General features: G+C 52.3%; 1 protein-coding gene across 1 annotated transcript; it reads left to right on the top strand.

Annotated features, from left to right (window-relative positions):
- Nucleotides 1-259: 259 nt before the first annotated feature.
- Nucleotides 260-9,792, top strand: HOXB13 (homeobox B13). The gene is made up of 5 exons (XM_027767345.1): nt 260-860; nt 1,767-2,022; nt 2,803-3,089; nt 6,981-7,100; nt 9,404-9,792. Exons 1-5 carry the CDS (start codon nt 260-262, stop codon nt 9,790-9,792), a joined length of 1,653 nt encoding a protein of 550 aa, XP_027623146.1.
- The last annotated feature ends 2,730 nt before the right edge of the window (nt 9,793-12,522 follow it).

The following is a 12,522-nucleotide window of genomic DNA, read 5'->3' as shown; positions in this document are numbered from 1 at the left end:
TAACCCCATTTCCCAGCCTACTCTTACTCAGGCGCATTCCCGGGTTCTCCGCCGACCGGGGTGGGCAGCCAATCAGCGCGCGTGCCCGGGCCCCTGCGTCTCTTGCGTCAGGACGGCCGGACAGAGCGAATGCAGGCGCCGTAAGCTAGCTGGGAGCGATTTAAAACGCTTTGGATTCCCCGGGCCTGGGTGGGGAAAGCGAGCTGGGTGCCCCCGCCATCCCCCTCCCCCGGAACCCCATGAGCCGATCCTGGGCCCCATGGAGCCCGGCAATTATGCCACTTTGGACGGGGCCAAGGATATGGAAGGCTTGCTGGGAGCGGGAGGGGGTCGGAATCTAGTTGCCCACTCCCCACTGACCAGCCACCCAGCGGCGCCTTCGCTTATGCCTGCTGTCAACTATGCCCCGCTGGATTTGCCAGGCTCTGCAGAGCCACCGAAGCAGTGCCACCCTTGTCCTGGGGTGCCTCAGGGGGCGTCCCCAGCTCCTGTGCCTTATGGCTACTTTGGAGGCGGGTACTACTCCTGCCGAGTGTCCCGGAGCTCGCTGAAACCCTGTGCCCAGGCTGCCACCCTGGCCGCCTACCCTGCGGAGACTCCTGCAGCAGGGGAGGAGTACCCCAGCCGCCCCACCGAGTTTGCCTTCTATCCCGGATACCCGGGACCCTACCAGCCTATGGCCAGTTACCTGGATGTGTCGGTGGTGCAGACCCTGGGCGCCCCTGGGGAGCCTCGCCATGACTCCCTGCTGCCTGTGGACGGTTACCAGCCTTGGGCCCTCACCGGTGGCTGGAACAGCCAGATGTGTTGCCAGGGAGAACAAAACCCACCTGGTCCCTTTTGGAAGGCGACATTTGCAGGTAATGGCCACTATCCTGGGTCCCCTTGGCTCTGACGCAGGGCCCCTCTGGGCTTGTCTGGGAGGAGGAAGAGGAGGAAGAAGACTTGGGGCTGGTAAGGAGGAGCTTGGTGCTCCTCTGTTTCCTATTAGGACTCTGAAGGAGGGTCTAGGCAGCTGGGGGGTCTGGATGGAGGCCCCAGAGGGTTCTATGTGAGGGGCCTGAGCTGGGTGCTATCAGAAGCATGAAGATCGTTGGCCCACAAGCCCCTGGGACTAGCTTTATGTATGTCTGAGCGCCTTGGATCTCTTTGCTGTGGGGTGGGGGTCAGGGAGCCAGATGCAACACATTCCCAGTCTAATTCTACACAAAAGCTAAATAATTCTCCATTCAGTGGGTGTGGGGAGTAGAAAGGAGGTACTGGATGTTCTGTGGAGAAGACAACCCCTCACTTTCTCTTAGATGAGTTTTTCCATTTCCAGAGGAAATTTAGGTTTCCTGCAGCCATGACTTAGGTGTGTGCATTGGATTAGGTGACTGTGTATATGTATATGTGTTGGGAGTGGGGGCAAAAATGTGTTGTTTTCTCCTGAACAGAATATCGTGTAGAATTGAAGAGCCAAGAGTCTGAAGATACATGTGAGAGTGGACGTATGTGATCGTAGGCAGAGGCCTGGCTGTGTGTGGTGGGTGTGTTTGCAGACTTGGAGTGAGTGTGTGTAGGGGAGGGTTGGCAGAAGCTGAGACTGAGCGGTGATCAGAGAACCAGCTGGAAGCTAGGGTGTCCCCATGTGCTTTGCAGGAGCAGTGCTGGTGTGCTTGTAGAGTGACTTAGCCTTGAGTCTTGTGGGACCTGGGTCTGAGCTTGGGCTTGCAAGGGGCAGGGGTCTGAAAGTGTCTTTTTCTCCCTCCTTTTCTGCTGCATAGATTCAAGCACGCAGCATCCTCCTGATGGCTGCTCCTTCCGCCGAGGCCGCAAGAAACGTATTCCCTATAGCAAGGGGCAGTTGCGGGAGCTGGAACGGGAATATGCAGCTAACAAGTTCATCACTAAGGATAAGAGGCGCAAGATTTCTGCGGCCACCAGCCTCTCAGAGCGCCAGATTACCATCTGGTTTCAGAACCGTAGGGTCAAAGAGAAGAAAGTTCTTGCCAAGGTCAAGACCAGCGCTACAGCTACACCGTGAGGGATCCCTGGCTGGGTGTGGGGAGGGGAGGAGAGTGGGGGTGTCCCTGAGAGACCAAGAGCCTGCTAGGGTCAGGCTGGGGCCAAAAGACTTGGCTATGGGGCCCTCAGAGACCAGACCCTTCCCAGGCCACTGGCTCCTAGGCCTCAGGGGCTGCTCGGGTACCCAAGGTGCACTGTGAGAGTGAGGCCTGGAGTCACAGTTCACTCCACCAGGTGCCCAGAGAACCTGTCCCAGTCATAATCATTCATCCTGACGTGGCGATAATCGCAATAACCAGTACTAGCTGCCATGATCATTAGTCTCATCTTTTCTATTTAGAGCTCTGTAGAGCACTTTAGAAACTGCTTTCATGAATTGAACTGATTATGAATAAACTTGGAAGGAGACCCCTTGGCAGGGCGGCTTCCTCTCAGACCCCTTTCCACTCACACCCAGAAGATGGGGGAGACAGAAAAAGCAGACTCCTTTGGGTGACTCTCATGTCCACTTGGCATTTTTCTAAGATGACAGCTGTTCAGGATGGACCGAAGCCTCCATCCCTAACTCTAAGATTTGCTGTTAGATGAAAATGAAACCAGAGGGCTGTCTAGCCGATCTTCCTTCCAGAGAAAAGGTGTTTGCTGCAGTGTCTGGATAACTCACCATTCCTCCTTTCCTTCCCCCAGATTCTCCAAGGCTTCTCTTAAGGTTCCTGGTGGTTGTGCCTGAGGCAGTTCATGGTGTGCTGGGCATTTGGGGTCCGCATAAATGTATCTGTGGCCTTGCGGTCGCAGCCTGTCCCAGGCACACACAGCGGTTAGAGAAGCAGTGTCCTACCGTACCCACACCGGAATAGCCCGGCAGGAGAGGAACCCAGAAAAGGGCCCTTTCACCACCCGTTTTCTTCCATTTGCCTCCGTACCTGAGGAGCTTGAAGTCCTCAGGCCTGGAAGATGCGGCAGGCCCTTTTGCCGGCCAAAGAACGGGGACTGGCGGAAGCCCTCAGACCCACGCCTACATTGGGAACCCCAGGTGTCCGATGAGACGGTGGCCGCAGATGTGTCCTTTTCTCGTTGCGCTGGTTAGGTCGACATACCCCTGAATCCCGGGCAAGTGGAGGGTGCGGTGGCGCTAATCTTGTTTCCTCCCCTCGGTCCACGTAGACTGAGACCCACAGTGCGGAATTCCAGAAACTTGGGGCAGACCGCTGTTCTCAGAGCCGGGCCCCTTGGAGCCACACGGGGGTTTTCTCCTCTATGTTTGTTCCCTGACGTCGTACCTGGGCCCAATGCCCAGTGCCCAGTGGTACTTGCTGCCTGGGCTTCGCAGCAAAGGTCGCAGGTTTGGAGCTGAGATCTAGTGATTTGCGCCGGGCCTTCCTGCAGCCTGGGCTGAGAGCAGCGCTCCCTGCTATCGATCGAAGGAGCACACAGGCCTGAAGTCGGGAGAACCCACACGCCACTGAAGTTTTGAGCAGCCGGCAGGCGGACCATGGCCACCCTCTCGAAGGCCTTTTCCTCTCCGAGAGGTCTGAGTTCTCCAAGAAACTCCCAGGCAACCGCTGCAGTCAAGGGATTCGAGTGTTTACGGCCAGCAGTCGGGTGGGATCCCAACCGTGGCTCCTCTCCCGGGAAAGAATGAGGTGGGAAGCGACTGGGACTTTTCTAAATCTATTAACCAAAGAGGAGCGCAGGAATGAAGGAAGAGGCCCAAGGCGAGTTGTCACCCTCCCTGCCTGGGTCTCAGTGTGCGCGTGCAAGGGGAGGGTGCGGGGAGGAGGACAGGATGAGATAGATTTTGAGATAGAAAAAAAATTCTTCCAAGCCCAGTGGTCCAGTTTCAGTTCCTAGGTTATGCGCCCCACCTGGAGTAGGTCACGTTCTGCCTTTCACGTTCCCCTTCAAGTGAAGCCCCAGGAGCATAGCTTCTAACATTGCAGTTCTGTCTGTCTCTAGAAACCAGAACCTGACCATGAAAACGCAAGCAAACACTTCTCTCTCGTGGACGTCAGAAGTTCACGAGGCCTCAGTACAGATAGGCATGTGGAAAGGACTCACTATAAATGGGTGTCACGGTGCAGAGTCTCCACCTGGGGAGGAGAAAAGGCCACAGGTGGGACCACCAGTCACCTCGATTTGCAGAGATGGGTCCAGTACAGAGAAGCCTGGGGGCGGGGGTTTGAGAGCATCTGTACTGCTGGGGCTCTAACTCCTCCACTCTGTTATCAGGGCCCGGGGCTCCTTTTTTTTTTTTTCTTACAGTAATTTCACAGGAAACAAAAGATGAAGGGTTTTACAGATTTATTCCGCTACCAGTGTATTTCGACTATTAAAAAGACAAGGGCGCCCCCTGCCGGCAGAGGATCGCCACTTCAGGGGAACCCAGACCGCCTACGCTCTAATCCCCCACTGACCTTCGGACTCCAGCCGCAGTCGCCCGGGGCCTCCCGGTTGGGGAGCTCTGGGCTGTGTGTGGGAGCACCAGGACCTGGAGTCATCTGGAATTCCGCCAGAGCATCGGCAGAAGAATCGGTCCAGCCTCCGAGAGACCAGGAGGAAGACAGGAATGGCCGCGCGAGCGAGCTCGAATGGAAAACGGGGCGGTTAGAGCTGCTAGACGGAGCAGGGCCGCGGCGCCGGCTGTCCTGCGGGTCTTCGTTCCATGGGAGTAATACATTTCTCTTCCTCGCCACACCAATTTGCGGTGGACTCCCACTGTTTTCCTGATTTACTCATATGGAACCTGTGCAAGAAAATATTTAATTTCATTTTGTATTAAATTCTTTTATGGAATCCCTTTCCAGACACCAACTTTACTTCTCAAACGAATTACACCCACCACTCAGCCGACCATATTGAAACCTCTCCTTTGTATTTAAAGTACAACAAAAATTCACACAATTACTCACGTCTAGCGATCTGTTTATAAATAAGGGTTACTCTGAGCTACAGGAGACAGTGTTTGGCTACAGTTAGACAAACGTGCGAACACATTCATAAATAGGTCAATTTGGACAACATTTTCACGGATAAATAAACGCAGAGGCACGAACATGTACTCCGGAAAATAAGTAGGACATTTTTTCACCAACAAGGTATAATTTTACTCTGAGCTGTCCTCCATATCCTTCCATACCTAGAAGCCAAAGGAGTCCTCTTGCCGATTGGTTCGGAGGGTCGCGTCTATGCAGGCCATAGGACCGATGTCACTTTTAATTCCAAAGCAGGTGGATTTTACTAGTCATCAAAAGGTAGAATAACGAAGTGGTGGTGAACTGCGTAGACACGCTTTGCAGAAGCTGTTTTTAAATCTGGGTTCCCACACCGGCGCAGCAGAGAGAGCTGAATTCAAAGTTCCATCTCTGGAGCCTTTTACTCCTGCTGGCAAGCGCTTCCTACTTACTGCCCAGGACCCCTGGAGACTGCTAATGACCGAGAATCGGTCCCGCCACACCTGTACTCTCTACTCCTCCACGGAGTAGTTCCTGGATTGGTAACTGCTGGCAAGGAAAAAAAAAAAGTCCTCCTCAAGCCCCCCAGTTCTTGGGATCTGTGCCGCCTCCCCTCCTCCAACCCGGAGCAAACTTCACTCCCCATTTCCAGAGCCCCTCCTCCCCTTCATTAAAGTTTTATTCAAGGCCATAAGAGCTGCACTTTAATTAGATTTCCTTCTGGAGAAACTGTCTGTGCCCCGCTCCTGTCCTCATAGAGACCCCAGAGCTGCAATCGCAGATGAAATACATGAGCTCCGCTAACCTTGCAATAAGGAAGCTAGTGCAGTCGAAGAGGTTTCGGTTTTTAGAAGTACAGCGCACCAGACTCTCACCCACCTGAGCAGTCGCTCTCCGGGAAGGGGAGACAATACTGCAGCGCCCCAGCCTCTGGTCCCTGAGCGAGACACCCCGCCCCTCCCCCCAGGCAGTGGCCTGGACCTGGAGAAAGATTTGAAACGTCCAATGGGGAACCCGTGCCAGACTTTCTTCCTCTCCCCGCTCCCAGTTCTGGGCTGGGAGTGGGAGTTGTGGCATTTTTTTTTCTGGGGTGGGGGTGGGGGATGGAGTGGTCAGAGGAGACAAGATGGAAGTTACCTCTTCCCCTCTCCTCCCTCCTCCTCCCCTCCCCTGAATTGCCCCTAAAATGGGAGGGGGACAGGGCAGCAAAAGAGTTCAATAGCCCCCAGAGCGACGGGAATACGGAAGGCAGCCACTGCCCAGCGCCTGGGAGGGGGAAAGCGGTGGTCAGAGACATTGCCATTGAACTTGAAGTTCCAGGCTGGTGGTCACCACCCCACCCCCATTCTCCTAAGAGCTTTATGGAAAGAGAGAAAAGGTAAGAGAAAGGGAAACAACTATGGCCTCGGGAGGGACTGGAGGAGGCCGAGCAGCCGGGAGAGAGGCCAGGGAGCTCAGGAGGCCCACTGGGAGACTCTGAGGTTGGCAGGGAGACGAATCTCGGTGCTGCTCAAAGAGGCTCCAGCCTTCAGACCCCGACTTGCAGCTCTGAGTGGGGAGCCACCGCTGTGCGCGTCTGTTGAGCCCCGCCCCAGACTCTGCAGGGAGGGGGCCACCCAACGTTGTGCTTCCATTCCTCTCTCAACCTAAGGTGGGCGCCCGCGGAGCCCTACACGGTTCCCGCTCAGTGGGTGAAACCCTTTGGCCCATGCCTGGCGACCTCAGGCCTCCAGTCAAGCTGGGTCCCAGTCCTGGCCTTTGCAAAGAGAACAGGGGTGTTAATCCGCCCATTTTTTGGACCAAGGATGGCCCGTTTTACAACCTCCAAGATCGCCTTTGTCCCTGATAAGGTAGCTGATCTGTGGGCCAAGGGTGTTAACTATCCATTGCTCAGTCTGGGACCTGCCTCAGGAGGCCTTGGAGAAGGGTGTCCCAGAAATCTGGGGGCCTTCGAGGACTCTGCTGTCAAGGAAAGGCGGGGTTGTAGGCTCTGAGATACTTGACAGGGGCATCTCCTCACAGGCTCCTGGGCAGACTGGCAGCGCCTGGGCGGAAAGCGGCAGAGTGTTTCGCAGTACCCGGGACTGCGCCGCCAGCCCGGCAGGGAGAGGTTGCAGGATGGAGTGGCCAGAGGCAGAGGCGGTAGGGCACCCACATGACTTTATGTTTGTCAACTGGGTGGAGTCCCGGCATAGACAACATTAATATTGTTAATGTTATTTTTATTAGAAAGTGTATTTTACAACATGTCTACTTTGAAAACTGGGTGAAAGTTAACTGTGCTCCTGATAATGATTTATTAACTCACCCTACAGGGAAAGGCTCTGGCCTTAAAAAACAAAGCCGTGCATCCTATTCTCTGGGCCCCAGCTCTCCTTCCCTCCATTCCTGTGCCTTCTCCAAAGCAGTGCTCAATGGGCAGAGCTACTGGAGGGGTCCCCTGCTGCAGGCCTGTATGTGTGAACCGGCTCCAGGCCCAGCATGGAAGCAGACTGGGGTCACAGGACGTCCTTAGCTAACACCGATTGCTACCTCCTTGGTCTTAGGGTGGGCAAGGCAATCCCTAAACACACTCAGGCTCACCTAACCCCTTCCTCGTGCAGCTGACTCCTTCCCTGCCTGTGCCCCCTTAGAACTGCTGCCCCCATTCTGACAAAACCCACAATCAAGTGAGCATTTTTTTAATTAAAAAATTTAATGATGTTTATAAGCATATGTCACTCTCATATTTATTTATTTTAAAGACTTATTTTTTATTTTTTATCATTTATTAGTTTGTTATAGGGCACATGCACTCACCAGCGTGGGGGAGTGGGGGGGGGAGAGAGAGAGAAGGAAGTGAGAAAACAAGCCACCAAGTCTGGGACTCAGCCATGTTCGACCATGTGGGAGTCCAGTGCCTTAACCACCACACCACCTGCTGCCCCTCCCCACAAGTGAGCACTTTATAACAAAAAAATTGAAACTGAGAGTCAACCTTAGCTGTGATACATGGCAGAAACGGGGGGCCCCAGGGCAGGAACCCCTGGGGACTCCATCAACTGGCAGAATAGGAATCCAGCCACCCCCCCCATCCTTCTCCTCTCCTCTCACCTCAACTTACCTCTCCCCACAAATTCCGCCTACACAGCGACAAATTCTGCTTTCATCTGGAGCCACCCAACTGAGGTCAGGAAGGTGCCCACAAACGCCCTAGATTCAGCCCTGCCTCAGGCACTGTGCAATTTGCGTAAGTGCAAACTCAGGGACTGAACTAGTGTGGAAATCCAGTTCAACTGAATATTCACTTATCCAGTGCATGCAAGATATTCCACTGGGGATGGAAGGCAGGAGGAGAGACAATGGAATACTCTCTCTTCCCATGAGAGGCCTGTCTCTCTCTCTCGCTGCCAGATCTGGAGCTTGCAGCTCCTCTATAGGTGACCTGAGGCCATAGGACTGTACTCTGGACCCTCTGGAACCGTGAGGTGGGGACACAATGTCTCAAATGACCACAATCAGGGCAAATGGGGACTATGGAGTGATAAAGATTCATGCACACTGGGCTGGCATGGGGGGGGGGCGCTTCCTGGGAGAGTCTGTGTTGAAGAAGGACCTGGAAAGATGTTTGGAATATCAAATCCAGGAAGAAAGATGTGAGCAAACTGTGGGGTGGAGTGGGGTGGAAAGGCAGGTCGAGGTGGGAGAATGGTGTGGATTCCAGCTCCAGGTGAGCAAAAGCAAGCCGGGAAGAGGGGAGGGGCACCTCACAGGGTCCTAGATGCCTGGGTGGGCAATCACACATCCTCTGTTCACACTCTAACCCCGCCACCCCACCTAGGCTGGCACACCAGGGCATAGCCTCAGATCTAGGTTGGGGAGCAGAGAGGCAGTTCTGGGGCAGCGGGTGTGCACCCATCCTGTGTCCCGGTGGTTCCAACCCTAGGTGGGCCCAATCTGTCGCCCTCCCCAGATCTGTGCCCAGCTTTTGTCTGGTTGATAGTCGAAGTTTGCCGCCCCTTCCCCTCCAGGCAAGGTTTTGTCATTGAACTTGAGTACGGCCAGGCCATAAACATTCCTGCACTCCTTGGGGAGCCGGATGGGGACGCCGAGGGGGTGGAGGGGAAGGGGCCCAGGGGGGCAGGGAAGGATCCGGATCGCAAAGGCCGGCCTCTCCCACCCAAGCCTGGGTTGCTTTAAAAATCTCCTGATCCAAGCCTTCCGGAGAAAAGCCTCTGAGTCTGCATTTAAAAACCCGGTTATCGGTTATCGAGGCCACACGAAAGTCAGACCCATAGTTTAGTTAGGATCGACATAATGTAAGAGTTTCGTTTTCACTCAGTCGTAATCCACGCTGGCATACCTATTTTAGGCAGCAAATAAACCTTTTAATCAGGAGAAACAATTGCATACATAACCAGCGAGCAATAGCTGAAGCCGGTGAGCCGCTGAGAACATTCGCGTAGGTGATCCCGAGGCGGTCCCCGCTGTGTACTGGAGACGCCGCTCCCTCCCGGCTGCCGCCGCCTTGCGGGCCTGGCCTGCTGGTCCCTGCGGCAGGGGACCCACGGAGCTCCCGGTCTCCCTCTCAGGATCTGGATACTTCACCTGCGCGAACCGGGCGCCTCCCGGCCTCCACGGCGCAGAAATCCTGGCCTGGGGAGCCTCGGGGCCCAGACACCGGCGCGTCTTTCCCGGGGGCCGGCTGCTGCGGAGGCTGCGGGAGCGGCCTGCGAGACGGTATTTCTTTCTTTATAAAGAATTCGTTATTCCGGAGCAGGGAGGGTCAAAGCCCGGATCTCGGGAGGTCTTTTCCTGGCTCCATACTATCCAGTCCAAGGGGTCTGGGCGCTAGGGGCAGACAGGGAGAGGCAGGGGCTCTTCCGTGTCGCGCGCCGCGGCTTCGCTTCCAAGTCCCCCGCGGCTCGGCGACCGGCGGTGAAGACGCCAAGACGTGGGATACGAGCCCGAGGAAATCGCGGGAGGCCTGAGCGAGTTGGCAGGAGCATGTTCTCCGACTTCAGGCGCAGCCTGCCCGCGACCCCGGTTGGCTTTTACCTGCCACGTCTTGGACCAAATGGGGCTGGTTGTCTCACCCTCCTCCCGGAGAGGATCCAGCCGCTCTCCCTTTGTTTGACCTTGGGGGGAAAGAGGCGTGGGCGTCACGGGCCGGGAAGAGGCGTGGGCGCCCCGGTCAAGGTCACCCGTCTCGCCCGCACGCTTTAGGGCGAGTGGGGCCGCGGTTTTCATCCGGACGAGGAGGGGCCAAAAAGCAATCGAGGCACTGTGCGGTAAACAGAGAAGGCTAGAGAAGGACTTTTTCATTTTGATTTGTTGTTGCGTTGTCGCGTTCCCAACCTTCCTCTCCCAGACCCTATAGACGAGAAATAATTCGATCCGAAATGAAGCCCTTTTACTCCGAAAGATAAATGTCAAGATCTCATGGAATGAGCTTCCCAGAAATGATCTTAAGTCTTTTGATTGGGGTATTTTGCGATAGTTTGAGTGTCTTCGTTTATTTTAAGGGTGATTTCTGCCGAGTTTGATCTGGAGTGAAGGCCACATTTACCGCTCCTCAAAAAGCTTCAGAATGCACATGTTGAAACAATTTTCCTCAAAATGTTTACCCTTAAAAAATCAAACAAAAAACCTACCAGGTTACAGGAAATAGAATTTGTGGCTTAACACACACACATATTTTGTAACTTTTAAATAAGTCCCCCCATAAAATATTTTTTCAATGCTTGTGTTTTACAATTTGCAACCATTGTTATTCCTTTTGCATTTTCCTTGTACCCCAACACAGTTCTATAATCCTAATTTGGTTTTAAAACAATATACAATCAGTACAGTTGTAAACAATTTCCCAAATAATTGTAGCCTTTTAAATGTCATTTTTTTCTAAATGCCATTTAAACATTATTAGTATGCAATGAAAGAAATTTTCATAATTTAGGAAACTGTTTTGCTAATGTTAATCATTTAGGCCGTCCCCCCATTTAAAATGAAAACAGTTTTTTTCCCCTCTGATTAGAAAAGTAATACATTCTTATTGTTAAGAATTTCAAAATTATAAAGAAGAAAATAAAACCCACCCCATACCCTACCACCCAGAGTTTACCGAAGTTAATCTTTTATTGTATTTTCTTCACTTATTTTTCCTTGTGCACGTTCATAACTTCAAAATTAAGATTCTGCACGGACATCTTTTGTATCTTGCCTTTTAATTTAATAGATTATGAACTTTTCCCATTGTCATTAAATATCCTTCAAAAATATGGTTTTAATAACTATATATTTATAGTATCCAGTCTACCATACATGCCACCAAAAACTTCTTTAATTATTGGCCATTTAAATTGTTTCCATGTTCACTTCTTAAAATAGTTCTTGAGAGATGAAAACAAGAAATTGTTATGCCCCTAAGTATGTCTGGTAGGGAGATGAGGGTTAAATTCCTCTAAAATTAAGGGTGCTTCAAAATTTGAGAATTAAGGGAACCAGCAGTTAGCGTAATGGCTAAGTCACTGGACTCCCACATAGTCAACTGCGGTTCGCGTCCCGGACCCGGTGGTTTAAGACTCATGCCCCGGTGGCTTAAAACTCATGCCGGGCACATGTGCGTGCTTGGCCAAGATCCCAAGAGGAGAATGGAGGAGAAGGGATTGCTGCGTGGCCATCCCCCCTGGGGGGTGATTTCTCGCTTTCTGTCTCTATGTCTCTCTCTGTCTGTCTGGCGAGCACACGTGCCCTATAGCGAAAACTTCTCCAAAAAAAAAAAAAAAGAGAGAGAAAATTTGGGAATTAAAATGTATCCTTTTCAATATTTATGGGGAGGGGGGACAAAAGAAGCCTTTTAAGGTGCTCAAGAAGTTCCATGTTTTGATCAAGGTGGTGGTTACATGTGTGTATATACATGTGAAGATTCATTAAGCTGAACATTTCAGATTTGGGCACTTTATTTTCCCACTCCTGGAAAGTCTGTCTGTTTACATATAAACAATGCAGGAAATCCATGGAGGAAGTGAAGAAGCGGGTGAGGACCAATCCAAACTGGATCAGTTCACCCCCTTGCTAGGGTATTATCTTTGGTTCATGGAGACCAAAATGTTTACCAAAAGTAAATATTTGACAGTAATGATGGGGTAGGATGGGCAAAAGAGCTTGCTCACCCCAGTGCAAGCCTTTGTTAGGTAGAGGGTTTTTCTATTTTCATTGTACTCCTGTGGCTTTGAGTTTTCGTAGTGAGTAGAAGGGGAATAAAAATAGGATAAAGGAGATTTTAACAGAGAGTTAATTTTTTAAAATTACCTTTCATTATCGAACATTTTTACAGCCTACAACATGGTTTTTCCCAGCATGCTGTAGTCCATGTCAATCAAATCAAAGATACTACCATATGCATCATCAACAGATAACTAACAAACAAACAAAAAAGAATGCAATCATAAAGCCTCATCAAGAGGGGCCGCCAGGTGGTATGGTGGTTGGGGGCACTGGACTCCCACGTGGCCTACTGTGGTTCAAGTCCCAGACCTGGCAGCTTGCTTTCTCACTTTCCCTCTCTCTCTCTCTCTCTCTCTCA

This window comes from Tupaia chinensis, unplaced genomic scaffold (assembly GCF_000334495.1).
Source record: "Tupaia chinensis unplaced genomic scaffold, TupChi_1.0 Scaffold144171_2, whole genome shotgun sequence".
Lineage (NCBI taxonomy): Eukaryota > Metazoa > Chordata > Mammalia > Scandentia > Tupaiidae > Tupaia > Tupaia belangeri.
Note: the sequence above shows the minus strand (reverse complement) of the source record. Positions and strands in the feature narration are given on the sequence as shown.

What these genes read in the sequence shown, in the direction of transcription:
- HOXB13 (XM_027767345.1), top strand. Translation starts at nt 260, where the DNA reads ATGGAGCCCGGCAATTATGCCACTTTGGACGGGGCCAAGGATATGGAA. An exon ending in GTCCTTTTCTCGTTGCGCTG is followed by an intron (nt 3,090 to 6,980) that starts GTTAGGTCGACA and finishes ATCTCCTCACAG; the next exon opens with GCTCCTGGGCAGACTGGCAG. An exon ending in AGTGGCCAGAGGCAGAGGCG is followed by an intron (nt 7,101 to 9,403) that starts GTAGGGCACCCA and finishes ACATTCGCGTAG; the next exon opens with GTGATCCCGAGGCGGTCCCC.